The sequence below is a fragment of the Xyrauchen texanus genome, chromosome 28, assembly GCF_025860055.1.
Source record: "Xyrauchen texanus isolate HMW12.3.18 chromosome 28, RBS_HiC_50CHRs, whole genome shotgun sequence".
Taxonomy (NCBI): domain Eukaryota; kingdom Metazoa; phylum Chordata; class Actinopteri; order Cypriniformes; family Catostomidae; genus Xyrauchen; species Xyrauchen texanus.
In genome coordinates this window covers 41,985,256-42,011,135 of record NC_068303.1, presented here as the reverse complement: position 1 = coordinate 42,011,135, position 25,880 = coordinate 41,985,256, and the positions used below count along the sequence as shown (strand labels likewise).

General features: G+C 39.8%; 1 protein-coding gene and 1 pseudogene across 1 annotated transcript; both read left to right on the top strand.

Annotated features, from left to right (window-relative positions):
- Positions 1–949: 949 nt before the first annotated feature.
- On the top strand, positions 950–7,186 carry LOC127621739 (U5 small nuclear ribonucleoprotein 200 kDa helicase-like; annotated as a pseudogene).
- A 1,784-nt stretch (positions 7,187–8,970) lies between these two features.
- LOC127621771 (serine/threonine-protein phosphatase PP1-beta catalytic subunit) lies at positions 8,971–25,164 on the top strand. Its single transcript, XM_052095495.1, has 8 exons — positions 8,971–9,070; positions 17,075–17,206; positions 18,685–18,915; positions 19,391–19,495; positions 19,642–19,713; positions 19,916–20,067; positions 23,639–23,773; positions 24,140–25,164. Exons 1-8 carry the CDS (start codon positions 9,019–9,021, stop codon positions 24,242–24,244), a joined length of 984 nt encoding a protein of 327 aa, XP_051951455.1. The 5' UTR covers positions 8,971–9,018; the 3' UTR covers positions 24,245–25,164.
- Positions 25,165–25,880: the final 716 nt, after the last annotated feature.

Here is a 25,880-nt window from a genome sequence, read left to right as displayed (position 1 = left end):
TACAAATCTATACTGATGGCTCAAAGTATCCAGAGTTTGGACATACAGCTGCAGCAGTAGTTATTCCTCAATTTGGGAAAAGAACATTTAAATGTTCTTTTCTTTAGGGAAAAGAACATCTAATTATTTATCTGTTTACTCATCAGAAATTATAGCAATACAGTTGGCTCTTCCGTGGGTGGAGGAGGTTCAGCCACTAAATGTGGATTTCGCATGAAATTGCATACATACGTAATTCGCCCGTGCGTGTTGACGTCATATCCGTACACAGTGAAAATAAGCTCCGGCTACTGTAGCATGTGTGGGAGTAGCTGAAGCTGAAAGTTGGTTGTCACAACGAACGAGAAAAATTGACCACGGATCATTCAAAATGGCAACCCTATGGGGAATCACCGGTTGTAAAATAAAGAAACCCAAAACAGAGCAGAGTCTACAAGCAAAAAGGGAACGTGACTGAGTCCGTAATAAAACCTGAATCAACATCGGCTTGGCTTTTCAGAAGTGGCGACAACTCTAAAGGATTTAAAAGCGCCCCAGGGATGACTTTTTTCTTACTCAACAAGTAAGATATTTTATTGGCATGGTTTATATATAGTTGTGTAATCACACATCTGTGTGTGTAGTGAAATACAATAATTATACTGTAATCGGTGCAGAACATTTCATTTGCTAGCACACGTGTGTATCTTTCTTTATAACGGCAATCATTTAAATACATATTTCCTTTAGTCCCAGGCTTGCCAAGGACATGTGAGTCTTGAAATTATGTTGACCACTGGTTGGTAACAATGAGAATCTATAAATTAGTTACTACCATGGAACTTATCAGACAAGCAATCGTTATGCCTAATGTTATCAAATGTTGCCCAACTTTTGTAATGTAATTTATTTCAAAACATCAATGTTTCCAATAAATTAAAACAACAGCAAAAAAGTAGCGTAACTTGCTATGGCGATGAACACAGCTAAAAGCCGACCAACTTTCATGATTAATGTGCTGCTGCAGGCGTACATCTCTCAGCTCAAACTGGAGGACTTTGCCGTCATGGCTGACACGGTCAATGTGAAACAGAGTGCTGGCAGGCTGATGAGGGCAATCTTTGAGATTGTTATGGGTAGATGCTGGGCCCAACTTATTGACAAGACTTTGAACCGCAAGATGATAGACAAAAGGATGTGGAAGTCTATGTCTCCTCTGCGTCAATTCCGCAAGCTTCCAGAGGAGGTAAAAAAAAATCTACGATCTGAGCCATAATGAATTTGGTGAGTTGATCCACATGCCAAAATGGGGAGGACCAACCATAAGTATGTCCATCAGTTCACCTGCAGCCCATCACTCAATCCACTCTGAAAGTAGAACTCACCATCACACCATTCCAGTGGGATGACAAGATACATGGGTCATCCAAGGCTTTCCGGATCTTAGTGGAGGATGTGGACAGCGAGGTCCTCCTACATCATGAGTACTCCCTCCTAAAGGCCAAGTAAGGAAAAACATCTGGTCACTTTCTTCATGCCCGTGTTTGAGCCTCTGCCTCCACAGTACTTAATTTGCATAGCTTCATACCGCTGGCTGTCATGTGAGACTCAGCTGCCGGTTTCATTCCATCACCTGATCTTACCAGAAAAGTATCCTCCTCTCGCCGATCTTCTGGACCTGCAGCCTCTGCCGCTGTCTGCTCTGAGAAATGCAGCCTTTAAGAGCCTTTATCAGAAGTTTCCTTTTTTCAGCCCTATCCAGACCCAGGTTTTGACTTTTAGCTAAATTACCCCCTTATGTTTCTAATCTTTTAACCTTTTGTACAAATAGCTACTGCACAAGATCTTCAACTCAAATTCAGCTGAAAGTCCCAAGGGTACATTCCGAATTTGGTAAAAATGCTTTTTCTTTGTATGCTCCTTGGGCATGGAATGGATTGCAAAATGTAATCAATTTAAATATACTTCCCCCTTTGAGCACTTTTAAATATCTTTTACATACTGTTTTAAAGGAAACTTGTAATTGTTTTTATTGACCTGATTGTATATATCGACTGTATTTTTTTTTGTTTTCTTTGTGTATTTGCAGTATTTATCTTTTGAACTTTATTGTGAAACTTATATGTGCTGACATCTTGACCAAGACTCCCTGGAAGAAGAGATTGTATTATCTCAATGGGACCTTCCTGGTTAAATAAAATATATACATAAATAAATGCAGTGTACAACAGCAATTACAATGACTTTGTTGGTGCCCTTACTGGCAGCAGTAAGAACATATTTGCAGAGTTTACCATTCTCAGGATGCTCCTACACAACTCAGAGGGCCGCTATGTGTACATCACACCCATGGAAGCACTGGCCGAACAGGTTTTTATTGACTGGCACCAGAAGTTCCAGGACACTTTGAATTAGAATGTTGTCTTACTTACTGGTGAGATGACCACCAACCTCAAACTTCTGAGTAAAGGTGGCTGCTGGGTAAAGGTGACATCATTGTCAGCACCCCAGACAAGTGGGACATCCTGTCTCACCGTTGGAAACAGAGGAAGAACGTGCAGAAATTTTGCTTCTTCAGTGTGGACGAGGTTCATCTCATTGGAGGAGACAATGGACCTGTGTTGGAGGTGATTTGCTCCAGGATGAGGTACATCTCATCTCAGATTGAGTGGCCCATTCGTATCGTGGCCCTCAGCTCATCTCTGTCCAATGCTAAAGGCTGTAGCACCACCGCAACTTTCACCCCAACGTCAGGTTGGTTCCTCTTGAGCTTCACATCCAGGGCTTCAATGTGAGTCACACACAGACTCGTCTACTGTCCATGGCTAAACCTGTGTATCACACCATCATTATATCTCCCCATTCAAGCCAGTGCTGGTGTTTGTGCCATCAAGACATCAAACTCGTCTCACTGCTATTGATATCTTCACATTTTGTGCCGCAGATGTGGTCCCACAAATGTTCCTGCACTCATCTGAGAAAGACCTGGCTCCCTTCATGGAGAGTTTCTCTGATGCGATGTTGAAGGAGATCATAGCTAATGGGGTGGGGTACCTGAACGAGGGCCTTTCGGCTACCGAGTATAGGATTGTGGAGCATATTTTCATGTCTGGTTCTATTCAGTAATGGTGGTGTCTCGCTCTCTCTGCTGGGGCACTAACATTCCTGCCCATCTGGTGATAGTCATGGACACACAGTACTACAATGGCAAAATACATGCATTTGTGGACTATCCAATCTATGATGTCCAGCAGATGGTAGGGAAGACCAATCGCCCTCTACATGATGATGTGGGTTGCTGTGTCATCATGTGTCAGGGGTCCAAAAATGACTTTTTAAGAAGTTCCTGTATGAGCCTCTGCCTGTCAAATCTCACTTGGACCACTGTCTCCATGACCATTTCAATGCTGATATCATCACCAAGACAGTGGAGAACAAACAGGATGCAGTGGATTACCTGACATGGACATTTCTGTACCGTCGCATGACCCTGATACCCAACTATTACAACCTGCAGGGGATGTCTCACCATCACTGTTGGATCATCTGTCTGAGCTGGTGGAAAACACCTTGCAGGATTTGGAGCAGTCCAAGTGTATCAGCATTGAGGATAAGATGGACGTGGCACTGCTGAATCTGGGCATGATCACACCCTACTACTACATTAACTACATAACCATCGAACTGTTCAACATGTCGAGATCATCTCATCGAGATCATCTCCAAAGCTGCATAGTACAAAAACATTACATCAGGCACCATGAGGACACTGCTCTGGCAGTTGGCTTAGAAGGTCCCTCATAAACTGAACAATCCCAAGTTTACTGACCCTCATGTGAAGACCAACCTGCTGCTTCAGGCTCATCTGTCCCACATGCAGCTGAGCACAGAGCTCCAGTCAGATACTGAAGAGATACTCAGCAAGGCTGGGTGACTGATCCAGGCATACGCATGTGCTCTCCAGTAATGGCTGGTTGAGTCCAGCACTGGCTGCCATGGAGCTGGCTCAGATGGTTACACAAGCCATGTGGTCCAAAGACTCTTACCTTAAGCAACTACACCACTTCACTTCTGAACACATCAAGCGCTGCACAGACAAGGGTGTGGAGAGCATCTTTGATATCATAGAGATGGAAGATGTGAACCGCTCTGCTCTGCTGCAGCTTTCAGATATACAAATAGCCAATGTGGGACGGTTCTTTAACCGGTATCCCAACATTGAGCTCTCATACAAAGTGGCTGACAAAGAGGACATCAAAAGTGGCAGTCCTGTGGTCATCCAAGTGCAGTTGGAAAGAGAAGAGGAAGTTACCGGCCCTGTTATTGCACCACTATTTCCTCAGAAACATGAAGAAGGCTGGTGGGTGGTTATTGGAGACCCCAAATCGAACAGCCTCATCTTAATCAAGAGGCTGACTCTTCAACAGAAGGCCATGGTGAAACTCGACTTTGTGGCACCTGTTGTGGGTGTGCACAACTACACACTGTACTTCATGAGCGATGCATACATGGACTGCGACCAAGAATACAAGTTTATTGTGGATGTAAATTAGGCAGACAGTGACAGCGATGGGTGGTTGTTATCCGAGGTCATGTTAAAATACATGTTTTTGTTTTTAATATTGTGCACTGTTTAATTCATTGTGATTTAAATAAAGGAATATGTAAATTGGAGAAAAAAAAAAACAGCAAAAGATATGGCACTTATCTGTTCAGATGACATGTTTTCAGATATCCGTCTTTTCCTTTCTTTTGTTATTTATTTGTCCATTCGCTCTGATAAGATGTACTGTATCTATGTAAATTACATAGAGTAGCTTTAAGAAAGGAAAGCATAACAATAGCCTGTGCAATAATTGTTGATTACCGGAAACTGTTGAACATGCTCTATTAGAATGCATAGGTTATTACAAAGAAAGATCTCAGCTTAGAGAAAATGTTAAAGCCATTCCAAAGTGATAAATGTTTTATCATTACAGAACTTATTGAATAACAATTCAAAAGTGAGGGCTGTATTAGATTACCTAAAGATAACAGGTCTGATTAGAGGAATGTAACCTCAAGTCCTTGGGAAATAATATGATATTCAGATGAAATAATTAGATTTCAGATAGGGTTTTCCCCCCTTCTCTTTTCCAACTTTTTATTCCCTTCTTCATCAATGCCTCACACTCCATCCCAGTAGGTGGCGGAAATGCACCTATGATGGTTTGCCAACCGCCAATAAATCCAAAGAAGAAGAAAAATATTAAAGAATCCAAGTAGTTTACAAGTACAGCTGTGGCCAAATGTATTGGCAGTAACATAAATGTTGTGTTTTGCAAATTTTTCAGCTTCAGTTGTTGTGGTGTTGATTCATATTGTTTCTAGATTATTGTGCAGAGTGAACAGATGCATTTTAAATAATTGCAAAAAGCTTAATTTTCCAAAAATAATTTACTTTATCACAAAAACCCAAATTTCACTGTTTTTTGGCCCAGGCACAAAATGACCAGCTAACATAATTTCACTAATCAGATCAGCAGCACTTGGGAAAGTGTGAACGAGTACTAGTGAGAAGGAAATCACTCTATCATTCTGATGGGATAATAAAGAGCAGACTGATTGCTATAAAAGAGAGAAGAAGTGCTTCCAATCATTGTGTTCTTGTTAGCAATGTTACCTCTAAAGAAAGACGTGCAGCCATCATCACCTTGCATCAAAATGGCCTCACATGCAAGGAAATTGCTGCAAAGAATATTGCATCTGAAAGAACCATTTACCGGATCAACAAGAACTTCAAGGAGAGAGGTTCAACTGCAGTGAAGAAGGCTTCAGGACATCCCAGAGTGTCCAGCAAGCGCCAAAACCATCTCCTACTGAGGAGTCAGCTACGGAATCATGTCACCACCAGTGCAGAGACTTGCTCAATATTGGCAGCAGGTCTGTGTGAGTGCATCTGCACGCACAGTGAGGCGAGGACTTTTGGACAATGGCCTGGTGTCAAGAAGGCCAGCAAAGAAGCCACTTCTCTCAAAGAAAAACATCAAGGAGAGATTGAAATTCTGTAGGAAGTACAAGGATTGGACAGCAGAAGACTGGTGCAAAGTTTTTTCTCTGAAGCCTCCTTCCGACTGTTTGGGACATCTGGAAAATCGATAGTCCAGAGAAGAAAAGGTGAACGCTACCATGAGTCCTGTGTCGTGCCAACAGTGACGCATCCTGAGACCATCCATGTGTTGGGATGCTTTTCATCCAAGGGAGTGGGCTCTCTCACAATTCTGCCCAAAAACACTTCCATGAATAAAGAATGGTATCAAAACTTCCTGTAAGAGCAACTTCTCCCAACGATCCAGGAGCAATTTGGTGATGATCTGTTCCTTTTCCATCATGATGGAGCACCATGTCACAAGGCAAGAGTGATAATGAAGTGGCTCGGAGATCATTATGCTACGTTCACACCGGACGCGAATAGTGCGTCAAATTCGCGCCTACCGCGTCTAGTTATACGCTTGACCACTTTGAATCCATTCGCGCGTCAAGAGCGAAATTGACGCGCGTAAAAAACAAAAGTTTGAAGCAAAATTTACGCGCGTGACGTGCGTCGGAGGCGAAATCCGATGACGGCCATCTTTTTACAAGATGGCTGATGTTGATCGAACATTCGTGGAGAGAGTCACCGCTCTTTATTTGCTCTGGAGAGCAGAACAGCGGCGTATGGGTCGTCGTCGCCGTACTTGGGTCCACCAGCGAAGGGCGGGACATGCTGGAGAGGAGCCACTGCCAGGTCTGGGTCGGGTTGCGGCCAACAACTCCACCAGAGAGGCACTCCGGGTGAGGGATGTCTTCATGGCACACTTCTCAGCGGAGGGAGCAGTACCATGGCAGCCGACGGAGTAGCGTTTGAAGTCCTCCTCATGACTTCCCCACAACGGCTCTTTTAAGAGCCACCCACAAACCTATAAAGAGCTAAACTATCTAAAAATAGTCCATTATTATTATATTTTGTATTTTTTTTCCCAGGTTGTCAGCCCCAGTTCCAGGATGTCAGGTCCACAACATGCACATTTATTAAGTTGAGACTTTTTAAAAATGTCAGGTTTTCCATGGTAGTATATCAGGTTAAATTATTTATTTATTTTTGTTTTGATGATAAATGGAGCCAGCCTTCAAAAGTAATTAACCTGTCCTGTGTTTTTCTCCTTATTCAGCACTGTCCAGACACTAATGTTGGTTGTCTTCACATAACAATAATAATGAAAGTTTACGTCACTTTACCTCCTGAGTGACAGCAGGCAGCTAGGCTCCTGATTGGTTAACGCGGCGCGAATTGACGCCAAAGTTCAGATTTTTCAACTCGGGCGGCAGATGCGAATTCGCGTCAAACGCGTGAATGCACAAAATGCACCATTCGCGCGTAACGCGCGTAACGCGCCAGACGCTCAATTCGCGCCATTCGCGCGAACTTGACGCGCGAATGAGGCGTATTCGCGTCTACCGCGCCGCGCTCTACGCCTCATTCGCGCCGCAGGAATTTTTTACGCGCGTAACGCGTCTTTGCATTGACTTAACATTGAAATCACTCGCGCCTGACGCGCTATTCGCGTCCGGTGTGAACGCAGCATTACATTGAAATTTTAGATCCGTGGCCAGGCAACTCCCCGGATCTTAATCCCATAGAGAACCTGTGGTCAATCCACAAAAGGCGAGTGGACAAACAGAAGCCCAGATATTGTGATCAAATCCGAGTACTTATAAGGCAAGAATGGATCGCCATCAGTCAGGATTTGGCCCAGAAGCTGATATCCAGCATGCCAGAGTGAATTGCAGAGGTTATGAAGAACAAGGGTCACACTGTAAATATTGACTCTTTTTATTGAGTGTTTTTGCCAATAAAAGCCTTTAAAAGTTATGAAACACTTATAATTGTTTTCCAGTATACCATAGAAACATGTTAAATAATAATCTACAAATGCTGAAGCAGCAAACTTTGCAAAACACAAAATTTATGTCACTGCCAATACTTTTGGCCACGGCAGTAGGTATAGCATTTGTTATACCAAAATTGCAAATTTCAAGGAAGTTAAGGATATTAGATAAGCTATCAGTGTTCATGGGGGAAATGATGGCAGTTGTGTGTGAAACAGGTGTAAAGGATGTAGTAGTATTCTAGTGCAGCTCTCCAAGTATCGATGCCCAACAGTCTGACAAAAAACAAGATTTAGTAATGGATATTCTCCAGGAATTATATTTGTTGCCACAAATCAGGGTGAGGGTACAGTGTCTGTGGGTTCCAGCACATGTGGGTGTGAAAGGGAATGAGGTAGCAGATAAGCTGGCAAAACAAGCAATACAGGATACAAAAGTGGATATGGATATCATATAGTAGATCAGAAATCAAATAAAATAAATAAAATTAAAAATGGAAATGTTTTAAAGATGGCGGTATTGGGATACTGAAACTAAAGGAAGACATTTGTATTCAATACAGCCAAATGTGGGGAAAGGATATTCTGGCAGAAATGGAAGAGAGGAAAACATTTTATCAAGACTGATACAGGGGCATAGGGCTAAATAAGACAATGCAATTCATCTCCAAACATCCAACAGGGCTTTGTGACTGGAGTGGAATCAGTGAAACAGTAGAACATGTCATGCATTGTGGAAGATTAAATACAGAGTAAAGAGTAATTCTAGAAAAGGACATGAGGAGAAATGGGGAACAAGATATTTAATTAAAAAAATATTTTAAATCTGATAAGAGGGAATATAATAACAGCAGTGTTTCTGGAGTGTTCAGTCCTAATTGGCATGATATAGTTAAATAGGATGTGAGAGTATTTAACCCCTAGTCAAAGTATAGGATTGTGTGGGTATGAATGTATATAGGCTACATTTGTACTTATTTCCTTTCCCCCTCCTCTGGAGCTGAACGCAGCGCTGCAAGAGCGGTGACTCGTGTTGAGCTGGAGGAAGTGTTAGTCTCTGGCTCACAGAGGGTGGCAGTAATGCACGAGTTTTGTTGCGATCTGCCATGAAAAACGAGGAAGAAGAAGAAGAATGGCTGAGGGGGAGTTGAACGTCGACAGCATCATCTCCAGACTGCTGGAAGGTAAATGAGTTTCATATCAGTACACGTTTCATGAATAGAGATCAGAGAGTTTCTCTGTCGCTCGCTGTTTCAGTATTATACCGATGAGGTTTAATATCACTCTGTAAATCAAACAGGTTGTGTTATTGGGCCTGTTGTTTATTTTCTCTGTCTATCGCTTTCTGTTACTGTCTGTCTGTGTTATCACAAGCATGTCACCTTTTATTTTTCATGCTTTGGCCTTTTCTTGCCTTTCTAGTTCATTAAAATGGAAATTTTGGGCCGGTGTGTTATGAGTGGTTCGATCTGTGTTTACATATTTATGCGCACATTAACGCAATTATAGTTTTAAATTCACCCAATTAAACGGCTTATCTGAGAGATTTTACAGCATGTGTGTCAGATGACTGATGATGATGATGATGATGATGATCTTCAGTTTGGTGAAATAGATCTTAAACAGTAATAATTCATCATTTCAGCCCTGTGTTTGATTACTGTGTCACAAAACCTAGTAAACTTCTGTCCTAGATTGTATTTGTGATCATCACAGGTGTGGGCGGTATTTTAGGCGACCAGAAACTATGTAGGCAGCACACTATAGGTTTATGTACAGACTTGTTGTGTTCAAGCAGAATTCTGTGATTAAATGTTGAGTTTTGCAAACGTGTTGAGCCTTTGATCCAAAATAAACAATATCTAGATCCCGCACACATCTGCTGTGTTACTGTTTGAATGGAAGTCAATGGAGGTGGCTCCTCAGTGCGCTAAATAAACGGATTTTGTGTGTAAACATTTCTTCAGTTCTATAATATTTCCTAAACTCAAATTTTAAAGTCACCAGCTTTTTACATTGATGTTATTTTCTTCATCCACTGGAGGGATACATATAAACCTATCAGGACAGTGTTACAGTATATTAAAGCTAAGAACATTTCTGTCTGTTAAAAACAAGCATTCGGTGTAAACTAAAATGCATAAATTAAAACTACAATAATGAAAAAAGATTGAGTCTGGTCAGGGCCGGTTCTAGACATTTGGAGGCCCTAGGCAAAATGTATGTTGGAGGCCCCCCGCCATGCCCTCCTCCCCTCAACCTTTCAGAATTCACGAGTTCACACTTACATCAAATTAAATAGAGTAAAGATTATGCGTATTTGGCATGCTGTCCAGGGGAGGGCTCCAGGCTCTGAATTTTGGCCAGATTTACACAGTATTACATTGGATTGCATTGTATTTTGGATTGTGTTGTTTACATCCAATAAGAGATTATTAAAAATCAAAGTGAGGAGATGAGGTGGAGGGATGCTGATAAACTGTCAATGAACAGAGGTAAGTCTGCAGTATATATACCTCTTATCTCCTTGATTATCTGAATGTGCTCCTCCCGAACTTTGTTAATAAAACATCATTTAATAAAAAGACTTGAAAACAAATATGATTCCTAACCATTTTATTTATACAAAACCTGTTATCAGTATTTTTATATTTTTACTTAAATGTGCATATTAATGTAACTTTAATTAAGGTAAACAAAAAAAAAAATCATCTGAAAAGTCTTCTTTTTTTTTTTTAGCAGTCAGGAAGTTTTTGCAGTAATTTGTTCAGTAATTTATTTATGGTAACACACTAACCCACTATTTGGGATAATGAACAGTTTTGTTTTTGATAGATTAAATATAGTCATATTAGGTATGTATTGTAGAGAAATACCTTATGATACACAAATCAGCTGCTAGTGGAAGTGAAAAGACAAGTTCATTTCGTCAACTGTAATTGTGTGCTTATTCATATGCTTAAGATTGCATACTTATTTTCAATAAATATTGCAACAGTATTTATGATTGGAAAACGAAAGAAATGAAGTCTATTATGGTCTATAGTCTATTATGATAGACTAGAGCAGTTAATGTAGGCTAAACATCTGCGTTTTAGAAGATATACAGACTGTTTTAAAACATAATAAACAATGCTTTAGTATAGTGCGTTTGCTCTTTGACTGACAAACTTGACTTTTTCTGTAGTGTTTTGCGAGTCAGCTCCTGACTAGGGCTGGAAATCGATTGTAGCTACATACGCTCGGATTCAAAGTGTCAGAAGCGAATTCAGTCCATCAACGGTGCTCGCGCTCTTTTGAACTGGAAATAACCGTCAAATGATCCATCTCAAAATGACGCTGATCGTTAGAATCAGTTTATTTTTTACAATACATTACAATCACTCAAAAATAGATGATACCTGAATCACGAGCTGCACTTTCTTTGCGTGCCTGCTTAGCCTTGCGCTTAACAGCCCCTGAAGGATGAGTTCGTTTCGGCGCCATCAGATAAATTTGCAGAAAAGTTGGATTTTATTCCTCTACAATCTCTTCATTCATAAATTCAGAGGTTGGGAGTGACTCGCATGTAAACGGTGATATTAATTGGTTTAACTACAGGTGAATGACAATTGTTATATCCAATGGACAAACAGCATAGTATTTTGCTGCTCTTGATTGGTGGATAAGCATGTGTATGTTTTGGAGGCCCTGCCTCCAAGGCCGAGGCCCTAGGCAACAGCCTAGTTCGCCTATAGGTAGCGCCGGCCCTGAGTCTGGTAGACATCATATAGATAGACGCCCTATCGACCCCTTCTGCCTACTGGCGCGGACGAGCCGCAGCGCCGCCATCTTAGACCGGTCACCTGCTCCACTCAGTGTAATCTGTATGGCAGGTGCAATGAACAGTCAGCGCATTTAATTAATCATACCTCACTGAATACCGAACTGATTTTCACACGGAGTTTTTTTGCTGCAAAGGTCATTCATGTAGCTATGATACAGGACACATGGTTCGGCGTATTTTAATATTCATAGTAGGCTTAACAGTAATATAATAGTCTGATATATAAGATCAGAGGTGTAGTGGTAAAAAAAGAGGTGGGTAAACTATAAATTCTGGTGGACCACGACGTGGTCACCCGGTAAGGTGGGCCACTGCCTACCGGTGTATGTGTGTGCTGATGACATCGCTATAGGCTATCATTTGATGGTACTACCAAGGGTATCACTGGTTGTTCCCTCATCATAGGTCACACAATCACTATTCAATTCATACATTAATCTAAGTTCTTGTTAAAGAGACCCAAGAAGGAATAATTTGGTTGAAATCTATAAAGTTTACTAAATGACAAAACAGAGAGAACAAAAATATTTAAGAGAGATAGAGAGGGAGGCTTATATCCAGGGCTTCCAATGCAATGCACTTGTACATAATGATTAGGGATTTGGGATTATTTTCATAGTCCATTAAGCTGTTGAATATTTTCTCGATTAATCAATTAGTTGTTTGGTCTATAATATGTCAGAACAATGTGGATCAGTGTTTCCCAAAAGCCCAGGAGGATGACGTCCTCAAATGTCTCGTTTTGTCCACAACTGAAAGACATTCAGTTTACTGTCACAGAGGAGAGAAGACACTAGAACATATTCACATTTAACAAGCTGGAATCAAAGAAGTTTTTACTTTTGTCTTAAAAAATGACTCAACCCGACTAATTGATTATCAAAATAGTTTAGATAGTAAAATAGTGCAGATTAATGACAGAAGAATGAATCTGGTGCCACATATTTTAATTTTAATCGTTTGGGCTCGTGAGTGACGGATGAATCTTGATGCAGTCTGCTGCTTCCTGCTGATTGGTCAACACTGACAGTAATGCAGCCAGGGTTTCCCATATGTTCATTTATTTGTGGCGGCCCGCCACAATATCAACGCTGACCGCCACACATTGATTTTCGATTTATTTTTTACTAAGCCTATTTAAAATCGTATTTGATTGCAGAGAGCCGTAGCGCATTCGCGCAGCACTGGGCTACCTCTCTCTCTCTCTCCCGTACCTCTCGCGCTCTCTGTCCGTCATGGAACACCGCTGCATAAATCTGTCCAACACAGCACTGTCAGTTATTACTTATTAGCCAGCATGCAAGGAGCCTAGCTAATAAGGAGAGCTAAGTTATTGTTAGAATACAGCTGGATTTTTGAGGTCAGCACGCTGTATATAGCTGGTAGGAGTCAATATCGATGCACGCGCATGGGAAACACTGGCAGCAGCGCATTATGAAAGACTTCGTCTTAGGTTTAACAACCTATGAAACTAATAATGAACAATATGAAACTAAAACGACATAAGCTTAGTTCCTAAGCCATTTTAAATTATCTATTTAGAGGTGGATAAACCCACTTTGGAGGTGGGTAAACGCTATTTCCGAATTTTGGGAGGTGCGTAAACGGCGTTTACGTGCGTTTAGCCTCCACTACATCCCTGTATAAGATATAAAGTGACCAGACGTCCAAAATCAAAATATGTGATGTAAGATATAAGGTTTTTTATAAATCACACACTATAAATATGACAAAGAATCAGAAACAGATAGTTGCAGTAAAGTAAGATATTTTAGTAAGTTGAAGAAACTATTTATAATGATTTGTGACACACACTCTCTCTCTTTCTCTCTCTCTCACACACACTCTCACTCTCTCACACACTCTCACTCACACACACACACACTCTCTCACACACTCACACACACACCTAGCTAACGTTAGCTGGCTACGATTTCAGTACAGTAATATCAAAGATCCTTGCTCCTTCTCAATTATCTGGTAATATTCTATTCACAAAATACAACCAATAGTACGGTAATGTTAAAACTTACTTGTGAAAAGTAATCCCGATGGTCCGCCGATTAGAACAGGAAAATTCTCCACAGTGCTCTGGCATCTTAACTGCTGCCGCGCAACGAAACTAGGAGTGCGACCGGTTTAAGATGGCGGCCGTATTTCTTAGTGCGCAGCGGCCAATAGGGCATCTAGTCTCTATATAATATCTATGGATAATATTCTCAAATGGAAAATAAAAATTAAAACGAGGGGGAAACAGTGTGTTTGGTGCTTAATCCCATTTAGGGCCCAATGATTTACATGATGTGGAAAACATGGATGGAGTTGCAGAATCCAGTCATAAAATTTAAGTTAACTATATAATGCAGAATAAAATGAATGTATGAATGGAAATATATTTAAGCAATATCACATGATCAAGAGTGCGACATGGCCCTACATCAGCACTGCTGTGTTTCTGCCGCAGGCCAAGTGCCGTAGGTGCTCATGGAACGTCATGACAAAATTTAAACTGTTATACCACTAATATATATATATAATATATTATACACACACATTTAAAACCTTGATATGTCCTAGTGTGCTTATTAAACCACAGAAGGCTGTGATTTAACTAAATAAATATACAGTGTGCATGTACTGCACACTTCAAAATGAATGTGTGATGCTGTCCACTCATACACTACAGGGTTTTTCCTGGCTCAAAATGAGGCGGAGTTGGTAACATACTGATCAAAAAAGTGACATTAAGAACAAGTAAACGTTGGCTTTGCATTACACTCCTAATGACCTGGCAACTGAATAATAGTGTTATTTTTGACAGCTGTTTTTTAATTTAGTCTTAGTCCTTTGTCAAATGTCCTTTTAGTTATCATCATATTTAGTCAACCTTATCCTATTTTTTTTTTTTTTGTCAAGTTTTAATTGACAAAACTCAGGGCATTTGAATGTAGTTTTAGTCAATGAAAACTGTTGACATTTTAGTCATATTTTAGTAACATTTAGTCATATTGACATTTTAGCCACTGAACACTGTAAACATTTTAGCCATAGCAAGAGTATTATTGATAAGCATTTGCCAATCTTGTCTATTCGAAACCAATATACAGTGTTTCACAAAAGTGAGTACACCCCTCACATCTTTGTAAATATTTGATTATATCTTTTCATGTGACAACACTGAAGAAATGACACTTTGCTACAATGTAAAGTAGTGAGTGTACAGCTTGTATAACAGTGTACATTTGATGTCCCCTCAAAATAACGCAACACATAGCCATTAATGTCTAAACCGCTGGCAACAAAAGTGAGTACACCCCTAAGTGAAAATGTCCAAATTGGTCCCAAAGTGTCAATTTTGTGTGGCCACCATTATTGTCCAGCACTGCTTTAACCCTCTTGGGCATGGAGTTCACCAGAGCTTCACAGGTTGCCACTGGAGTCCTCTTCCACCCCTCTATGATGACATAACAGAGCTGGTGGATGTTAGAGACCTTGCGCTCCTCCACCTTCCATTTGAGGATGCCCCACAGATCCTCACTTAGGGTTTAGGTCTGGAGACATGCTTGGCCAGTCCATCACCTTCACCCTCAGCTTCTTTGGCAAGGCAGTGGTCATCTTGGAGGTGTGTCTGGGGTCGTTATCATGCTGGAATACTGCCCTGCGGCCCAGTCTCCGAAGGGAGGGGATCATGCTCTGCTTCAGTATGTCACAGTACATGTTGGCATTCATGGTTCCCTCAAAGAACTGTAGCTCCCCATTGCCAGCAGCACTCATGCAGCCCTAGACCATGACACTCCCACCACCATGCTTAACTGTAGGCAAGACACACTGGTCTTTGTACTCCTCACCTGGTTTCCGCCTCACACGCTTGAAACCATCTGAACCAAATAAGTTTATCTTGGTCTCATCAGACCACAGGACATGGTTCCAGTAATCCATGTCCTTAGTCTGCTTGTCTTCAGCAAGCTGTTTGCGGGCTTTCTTGTGCATCATCTTTAGAAGAGGCTTCCTTCTGGGACGACAGCCATGCCCCCATTTACACCTGAGACCTTGTAACGCTAATGAATCACATGACACAGGAGAGGGAAAATGGCTAATTGGGCCCAATTTGGACATTTTCACTTAGGGGTGTAGTCACTTTTGTTGCCAGCAGTTTAGACATTAATGGCTGTGTGTTGAGTTATTTTGAGGGGGCAGCAAATTGACACCGTTATACAAGCTGTACACTCACTACTTTACAGTAGCAAAGTGTCATTTCTTCAGTGTTGTCCCATGAAAAGATATAATCAAATAGTTACAAAAATGTGAGGGGTGTACTTACTTTTGTGAGATACTTTGTGTGTGAGTATGTGTATATATATATATATATATATATATATATATATACTCACACATTTTATTGTTGTTGTCATTTTAGTGTTATTTTTCACATAAGATTTATCTTATCATGATGATCTCATCAATGATTAAACGCGTTGCTAGCCGCAGACAGCGGGGGTGAGAGATGTGCGTTTCCGTGTTAGCGTGCGCATCAGCCGGCGGAACTTTAAATCTCACCCGGTCTCGACTCTCCCTCAGATTGGTTCTCTTCCGCGACTGATTGAAGCGGCTCTCACTGCACAGAGAATGACAGTTTTAGAGTTTGTCCTTATTTACATGTCACGCTACTGTTAATTGAACTTTAATTAAGGATGAAATACAGATATATCGCCAAGCTGTGATCTGTGTTTCTATCAGACACTGGACACATTTACATTCAAAATGTAATATTTAAACCATTAAATACATAATTTTTTTTTTTTTATAAATTATTGAATAATTAAATCAATAAATGTTATAAAGTTAAATTTTTTAACCTTGAAGCGCACATGATTAGATCATGAAATATTCAGTGTAGTATTAATAATAATAATATATCTATAATAATTACATTTGATTAGATCATCTAATTTGCAACAAATTAAACAGAATTTGGAAAATAAATCAATCAGATTTCATAGAACTCATTGAGCAGTATAAAACTTGTGCAGGTAATTGAATTAAAAGCAGCATGGTTTCAACAACACTGTAAGTGTTCCCGTTGCAGTTGTTCACCGAACAAAACTATACACTAAAGTTAAATATCATTCAAAATAACTTTGAGACGTTTTACTGTCAAATAATAAAGTTTTTTCTAAATGTCTGTAACTAGTCGACTTCACTACCAGACTAGTGGTTGTTGGACGGCTGGTCACGCATCCTGAACTTTCTTTAATATATTTGTTTTGATCCCACTAATTGATTGATTTATGAGAACGATCTTTACATGAAGAACTAAATGTATGTGTGTTACAGCAGTGCTGAAGTGTGTGTGTCTGTTCAGTGCGAGGATGTCGTCCAGGGAAGATCGTGCAGATGACGGAGGCGGAGGTCCGAGGACTGTGCATCAAGTCTCGTGAGATCTTCCTCAGTCAACCCATCCTCCTGGAGCTGGAGGCTCCTCTGAAGATCTGCGGTCAGAAACACACTCATGTTTCTGTTGTCTTTGCTGTATTCAGATGCAATATACAGTAGTTTGTGAAAGATAAACCTCAGTCGCTCATTTATAACACAAGATTTCACACACTTTTACTCTTGTGACTGTGCGGGTCAAGTTTCTGATCACCCCGTTGGCATTATTTATGTAGGTTTATGGATTCATCTTTTACCGTTTTTGTATCTTAGTTTTAACAAAGTTGTCTTTTGTAAAATGTATGACCCCCTAAGTAAAACCTCTCAATATAATAGTTTTATAGTATAATTATTATGGTTATTTATTTGAAATGTACTTTTTATTTGGTTTATTTTCACTTCGTGACTATTAGTTTGAGTTTGGATGAAATAGTTTTGTAGTGTTTGTTTAGTTTTAGTGTTTTGTATATTTAGTTGTTGGACTGCACAAAATGAATGTGTTCTCTGATATCATTTCAATATATTTCAATGCTAATGGTATGTTTGTTTAAATCAATTCATGCATTGGTATCATAAACTAACAATGAACAATATTTTTACTGCATTTATTAATAATAAAAACACAATTGTTTATTGTTACTTCATGTTGCGTAAAATGTATTAGTACATTGTGAGATTACTGAGATTAATAAATTCTGTAGAAGTATTATTTTTCTTATTCATATAACAAATAATTAAGTAAAATAGAGCCTTATTGTACTGTGTTACCAATGTTGTTCATAATATCAACATAAATTCTTTCCCGTTTTTCTTTCTTTTAATTTCCAGTTATGTTAGGTTTTTTTAATTTCACTTAAAGGAATAGTTCACCTAAACATGTCAATTCTGTCATCATTATTTCACCTTAATGTCGTCTCAAACTCATGACGACTTTATTTCTTCTGCAGAACACAAAGAAATGTTGATGGCAATATGTGGTGTTTATATCCATATAATGCAAGTCAATGGGGTCCGACATTTTCATGCTCCAATAAAGACATCAAGGCATCATAAAATGAATCCATGTGACTCCAGTGGTTTAATTCATGTCTTCTGATGGGATTAGATCGGTTTTGGGTGAGAACAGTTCACAATAAATCTTACCATCTGCAGTCTTCTCTGCATGAACATGATTTAAATGCATGGGCAGATTGCTGTACACGCATCATGACATGGATTAAACCATTGCTAGGGATTACCTTTATGTGCTTTTTGGAGCATGAAAGTGCCCCCACACTCCCACACACCCCATTGACTTGCATTACATGGATATAAACACATTTAACATCTACAAAACGTCTTTGTTTGTGTTCCGCAGAAGACAGAAAGCCAAACGAGACGGCATAAAAGTGAATAAATGAGAGAATTATAGTTTATGGGTGAACTTTTACTTTGCAGAAAATGTTTTCATTTATATTATCACTGACCTCCACTGCATGTATCCAAAGTGTGCGTCCACAGATTTCTTTATTGATTTGGTGTCTTTTTGAACTTGTACTCAAGGTGATATCCACGGCCAGTACACAGACCTGCTGCGGCTCTTCGAGTATGGAGGTTTCCCGCCGGAAGCCAACTACTTGTTCCTGGGAGACTATGTGGACCGCGGGAAGCAGTCGCTGGAGACCATCTGCCTGCTGCTGGCGTACAAGATCAAATACCCTGAGAACTTCTTTCTGCTCCGCGGCAACCACGAGTGTGCCTCCATTAATCGCATCTATGGCTTTTATGATGAGTGTAAGTCACTCTCTGCTCGTGATAATTGAACAATTTGGACAAAAAAAATCTATTTGTGATAATCTTACAAAACGTTGTTGCAATTTGAACTGTGATATGATTAACATATGTTTAAAACAAGTTAGTGAATCTTCTGGGCAAATGCTCTACTGCCAATAGAAATGCTTCTCAAGAAAGGCTGTTCACACTTGAAACATCTTAAAAACAACCAGAATAAATAAATTAAACAAAAAATACAATTATTCAATTATTACAGAAATCTCTTTTGGTATGGCCATTTTGTGCTCTCATCCACAAAGTCCTGGTGTTATGGGGTTACTTTAGATTTGGATATTAACTCTTTGCGGTCAAGGATATTTAAATGTATGCAAATGTTGAGCGCTAGACATCATTTGTGTTATGGGCATGAATGCTGCCTCAGACCCATTTTGCTGTTCTGGTCTGCTACAGTCACATCTGTGTTTGTGGTTTTCAGGCAAACGTAGGTTTAACATTAAACTATGGAAGACTTTTACTGACTGCTTCAACTGTCTGCCCATCGCTGCCATCATAGATGAGAAGATCTTTTGCTGTCATGGAGGTGTGTTTTTCTGTCATTATTTGGAGATTCAAGAATGTTCAATAGAATGTTTGATTGACTTGAAGTATGTTTCTCTTAAAATGTTTGCAACATACACTTATGGAGAAGAGCCTTTCTTTGTCATTGGTGCTCTGCTCTTCCCGTAGGCCTCTCTCCAGACCTGCAGTCCATGGAGCAGATCCGTCGCATCATGAGGCCCACTGATGTACCTGACACGGGTGAGTTCAATCAACTCGATCCTTTTTTGGGAATTTAGTTCTTTTATGAATAATGATCATTACATTTTGGCATTGTAAATGAGTTAATTGCATTTATTGAATGATCTTGTCTTTTTTGTTCAATTTTTTTTATGTCACTTTCACTGTATGATTGATACTTAAAAGTCATTTATTGAGCAGCTCATATCTTCTGTGTTTTCAGGCCTGCTGTGTGATCTGCTGTGGTCAGACCCAGATAAAGATGTTCAGGGCTGGGGTGAGAATGACAGGGGCGTTTCCTTCACTTTTGGAGCTGATGTGGTCAGCAAATTTCTTAACCGCCATGATCTGGACCTCATCTGTCGCGCTCACCAGGTAACATCTGTAATGTTTGAAGAAACCTTCTGTACAGAGGAAAGTTGATATTTCGGATGTCAAAATATGTGATTTTTAGGGCTCAAGAGATGAAAGTGCAGAGGCCCTATTGTTAATCTTTTTGTAATAAAAAAATTTGGATATAAAAAAAAGAAAAACACACACAACACATACACATTTAAAATGTAGCCCTCACTAATATCCCTCTCCAATCATAAACCCCACCCTAATCCGCAACAAACACCCCTGTGGTCACATAAGATGATACACACACACACACACACACACAAAACTAAAAATGAAGTATATTATAAACATAAATAACAATTTTAGTATTATTACTAATAATAGTAGTAATAATAGTAGACTTCTCTGTCCCCATCCCTTCCCGAAAGTCCCCCAAAAATGCTAAATAATGACCTCATTTTCTTACAAACAAGTCCCCTAACCCCAGCCTTCTGCTTGCCACCTCCTCAAAAACTGCCACCCTCCTCATTTCTGCACACCACTCCGGAAATGATGGGCTCTGTCTGACTTCCAGCCCCTTAAATAATTTGTCTGTCAATCATAATACTGGTCAGAACCAGATTGTTATATGTTTGCCCCCAAATTTACAACCACCCCATCACCCAAAATACAATGTCGGTGCCAAAGTAAAATTTGAGTGCCCAAAACATCACACACACAAAACTCTTGGATCTTAACACACCCCAAAAGACATGGGTTGTGTCTCCATCTTCTGATTGGCATCATCAGCATGTGGGTGTGTCTTTAAGACCAAGCCTAAACAATCTTGAATTGCATAAGACACACCCTTGCATTTCTTGATATAGACTTGACGTTCTTTAGAAACCTAGCCCACACTCCTTTCTTCAATACCAAGTTTAAATCATTGACCAGTGAGCCAAATGTCTGAGACAGAATGCATAATAATAAAAATCTCAGGTAGGCCTAGCCCACCTTTCTCAATCGGCTTATGTAACTTATTGAAATGTAATCTGGGACGCTTCCCATTCCAAATGAAGGATTTTCCTATGCTATCAAATTGCTTGAAATAACAGAGGGGGACATCTACAGAGAGAGACTGTACAGGTAGTTGAATTTTGGAATACAATTCATTTTAATAACATTAACCTTCCCAATCATAGATAACTGTAATGAAGCCCACCTGCCCACATCACTCAAAAACCTGTTTATTAAAGGGTCAAAATGAACTCTGACTAAATTACACAAATGTTCTCAGAACAAGATGCACAAATACTTAATGCCCTGTTTGGATCACTGGAAGGCGCACGGGTGAAAAGCCGTTACTGGGCAGTACGCTGTCAGAGCCAAAGCTTCGGATTTATACAAATTAACACTGTATCCCAAGAACATAGAAAATAAATAAAAATATTGAATGGGGTCAGAGACAAATAATAAAATATCATCTGCATAAAGCAAAAGCTTATGCGCCACATCTCCCACCACCACCCATGGAAAATCATCTTCCCTTCTTATCACAGCTGCTAATGGTTCCAGGGCAAGACAGAACAATAATGGGGAAAGAGGGAAACCCTGTCCAGAGTAAAATAATCTGAAATGAATCCATTTGTTTGTACTGATACCAAGTGTATATTAAGTAACTTAACCCATCCAATAAAAGTATTTCTGAATCCGTACATTTCCAAAATAGAATAAATAAGAAAGAAAACAGAATTATAAACATGGTAAAAATATCATGTAACTATAACATGTTATATAACTAAAGCATGTTAGTTTTCATGTTCTCTCTGACATTTAATCCACTGTGTGTGTGTGTGTGTGTGGGGGGGGGCAAGTTGACGAGTCTGCCAGGCAGACGTGGAGGAAAGGGGATGTGCAGGTGAGATTCTCCGTCCGGTTGCATTTTATTTCTCGGTACAATAAGTGGATAAACAAATGTAAATGGTATTATAACCGTCAATTTCCATACCGTGAAACCAGCAACCCTAATATATATACATTTATTTTAGGAGTGTAATGGTTCTCTGTAAAAAAACAAAGCATGCAGTTCTCCAGTCACGGATCAGGAAGCACTGGCACCGTGGTCATTTCACCTCAAGTTTAATGATGCGTCTGGAGCACAGGGTTTGGTGAAAATAACAAAGCACCAAACACACAGGCACAGTTATAACCTCTGCAAATGCACCTGAATGGATCTGTAGATGTTTCACTTGATGATATCACAGTTCTGCAAGCGTTGTGTGTAGATGAAAATGGCAAGTGGAGAAAACGAGCCGCTGATAGAGAAGCCCCCTGCCTTTCGTCTTTCTGGAAACATTTTCTTTTTGCAGTCAATAACAACCGCCATGGTCAAAAGACATTTACAAAACAGGCACTGTTTGCAGACATCGCTCGACACGAGTGCTGGTATACTGGTAATACATGTGAGGGTTTATTTCAAATGTGCACGCGAGTTCTTCCTGTTTCCCCTCGCGTCTGTAATCTATCACAAGCTTCAATAATGTGCTTTAAATGGCATTAAGATGTCGTTATAGTAATACATTGCTACAAGATGAATCGTTTATGCCGACATCCCCCAGGGAAAGAGCTGCAGGTGAGCCGAAACTGCACAATCCCTTCAGCTTTTAAACATTGCTAATTCAGACAGACAAGAGACAATAACTACAGTGCAACATCCCTTCTTGTGTGCATATTAATAGCAAGGTTATTCCTTCTATGGTGATGTACAGCTTCAGAATATTGAATATATGTTGAGATGAGTCTGAAGTGTACTTTTATGTTGATGTACGTAGCATATTAATGCAGGTATTAAGTGAAAATATTGATTTAGTAATTAGAGAAAATATTTGTTTTTATAAAGGACCTTGACAAAAATGATCCATGGTTTTACTATACTAAAATTGTAGTAACCATGACTGCTGTCACCATGGTTTTCTGAACAGAAATATTGTTTTGATGTAAAACCATGATACAAACCGAACCGTGAGAAATTTGAACCGTTACACCAATATGTATATTTAGTGTATTTAGCATATATAGTTCTAACCAAGCTGGACAACTTTCATAATTATAGTCATTAGCTTGAAAGTCAATTTTAAATACTCCTATAGGGATTCATGTGACTGGTACCAAGTTTGTGCAACATCATGCCATGACACTGTAGATGCTAAATTGTGAACGGATTTTTGATATTTTGAAAGGTGTTGACATGGCGCAGCAATACATTTATAGCTAAAAATGTGAAACAGGATGATGAAAATTCAGCTGTATGTTTGGAATGGGGCTGATCACATATATACGGCTATTATGGGTCACGGTCATAGTGCCACCAACAGGCAGCAGGAAGTGTGGCTCGTAAAAAAGACTTTAAAAAAGTCCTCTTATATTTACCCAAAGTGCTTCAAAATTGTTTCGAATAATGTGAAATGCCCGATGCATGTCAACCTTGTATTGTTTTCCGAAAGCCACCAGGGGTAAATTGACCAGTTGTGCTTGGCCCGTCATCGCTGCTTGCAGCTACATTTACAGCTGAAATTGCTAGCAGTGACTTATTTTCATGCCCTGGTTTTTTCTTCTCTGTCGGTAGGTGGTTGAAGATGGGTATGAATTCTTTGCTAAACGACAGCTTGTGACGCTGTTTTCTGCTCCCAACTACTGTGGAGAGTTTGATAACGCTGGTGGCATGATGAGTGTAGATGAGTCCCTCATGTGCTCTTTTCAGGTAACATACAATCAGGATACGCCCTCCACACCATTCATACACAAGACAAATCATTATGCCTCAGGACACACCCTTCTTATTCTAAAACACACCCTCCACACTCAAAACATGCCTTTTGTTGTCTAAGACACACCTCCTACTCTAAAAACACACCCTTCATATTCTATGGCACACCCACTACACAAAACACACCCTTCATAGTATAAGAAACACCCTCTACACTCAAAATACCCGTTTATTTTCTTAGACACACCCTCCACATTCAGGGCACGACCTTCATACTCAGGACATGGCCACCACACATAGTTAACATGGCATTAATATGTCACAAACTCGGTCCGTGTTTGTACCTTTTGTGTGATCCAGATCCTCAAGCCATCAGAGAAAAAGACGAAGTACCAGTACGGGGGGGTGAATTCTGGCCGCCCGGTCACTCCACCTCGTACAGCTCAAGCTCCTAAGAAGAGGTGAACTGATTGGTCCAGCTCAATCCAGCAGCACCTCTGAGCTCATCCTACCTTGATCTGGCCTGCAGGAGGCCCGTCCTACACTCAACCAACACATTTTTTATGTGTATATACATTTTGCTGTGAACAGTGTTCTTTATTTGCTTGTTTTTAGGTGTTTCTGTTAATAATTGTTATTATCCTGGTTGTGTGTTTTCCTGCATCATGATGTATTGCTCATCCTGGACTGTGCTTCAAGGTACAGTAATATCAGTTGAGGTTAGAGGATGATGGGGCAATGAGGTTTTGACACATTCTGCCTTTATTACAAAAGATGTGTGCACGTGTGTTTTTGTAGATGTGGGGGGGTGTTACTCAATTCTTGTACATATTCTATACTTTCATCTAATCAAGTGCACTGGGATGGGTAACTCCCATCTGCAGTCATTCTTACTCCTCTCAAACACCAGTGTTGTGTTTCGAAGGGCCTTTATTCCGTTTCCTATTGGACAAAATGTTTGGTAAAATGTCAACTGAATACAGTAGCCCCAAGAAGTTTTTGGATACTTAAAAATGTATGAATGTCATTGCATTAGCCATGTGACATCTGCAAACTGATTATGCTTGTGCTTTTTTTTTATTATTATTATTAAATTCCCTTTTCTAGGCCATGACTTTTGCAACTGGTGCCAAGTTGATTATTAGTGGATGTATGAAGGAAGTTAACACCGTTGTCCTAGCAGTGTAACCAAAGGTGCATATCATCAGACTAACTATGGACATGTTGCATTAATGTGTGACAACATCAAGTCTCCAAATACTGTCTTTATTTACACAAGTTATTGCCATTTCAACCATAACAAACTTCTTTTATGAATGTGTTCCTTGAAAAGTTTGCGCTATCAAATAAATGTCACTTGTTTTAATATATACTTTTGTAAATGTTTTATAAATCTCTACATTTAAAACACAGCCTTTATGGTCTAAGACATGTTTTCTACACTCAAAACACGACCTTCTAAGTCTTAAAACACACCTTCTACTCTAAAAACGCCCTCTACACGCACAACACACTCTACAGTCACACTTTATATTAGGTGGCTTTAACTACTATGTGCTAACATTTAATACATACAAGACTATGTATTTACTGTGCAGCTAGATGTTGTTCTGCAAAATTCCCATATCTATTGCTACTGAGGTTGAGGTACAGGTAGGTTTTGAAATATGGGTAGGGTTAGGATTAGAGTTATGTTTTGGGGTAAAGTAAACAGTGTTACTACAAATGTTCCTAAATGCAAGTATTTTAAATGTAATGACAATGCAACAACATGAGTGTACATAATAAGTACATTGTATCAAATTATTAAGTACCAAGTTATTAAGGCCATCAAATATAAAGTGGGTCCCCCTCTACTCTCAAAACAGCCTTCATAAACTTAGACACACCCTTTGTTGTATAAGACACCCACTATACTCACAAAATGCCCATCATAGTCTAAGACACGCCCTCTATGCTCAAAACATACCATTCATAGTCTTAGGCACGCCCTCTACACTCAAAACACGCCCTTAGTCTAGAACACACCTTCTACTCTCAAAATACACCCATCATAGTATAAGACACACCCTCTACTCTCAAAACACACCCTTCATAGTGT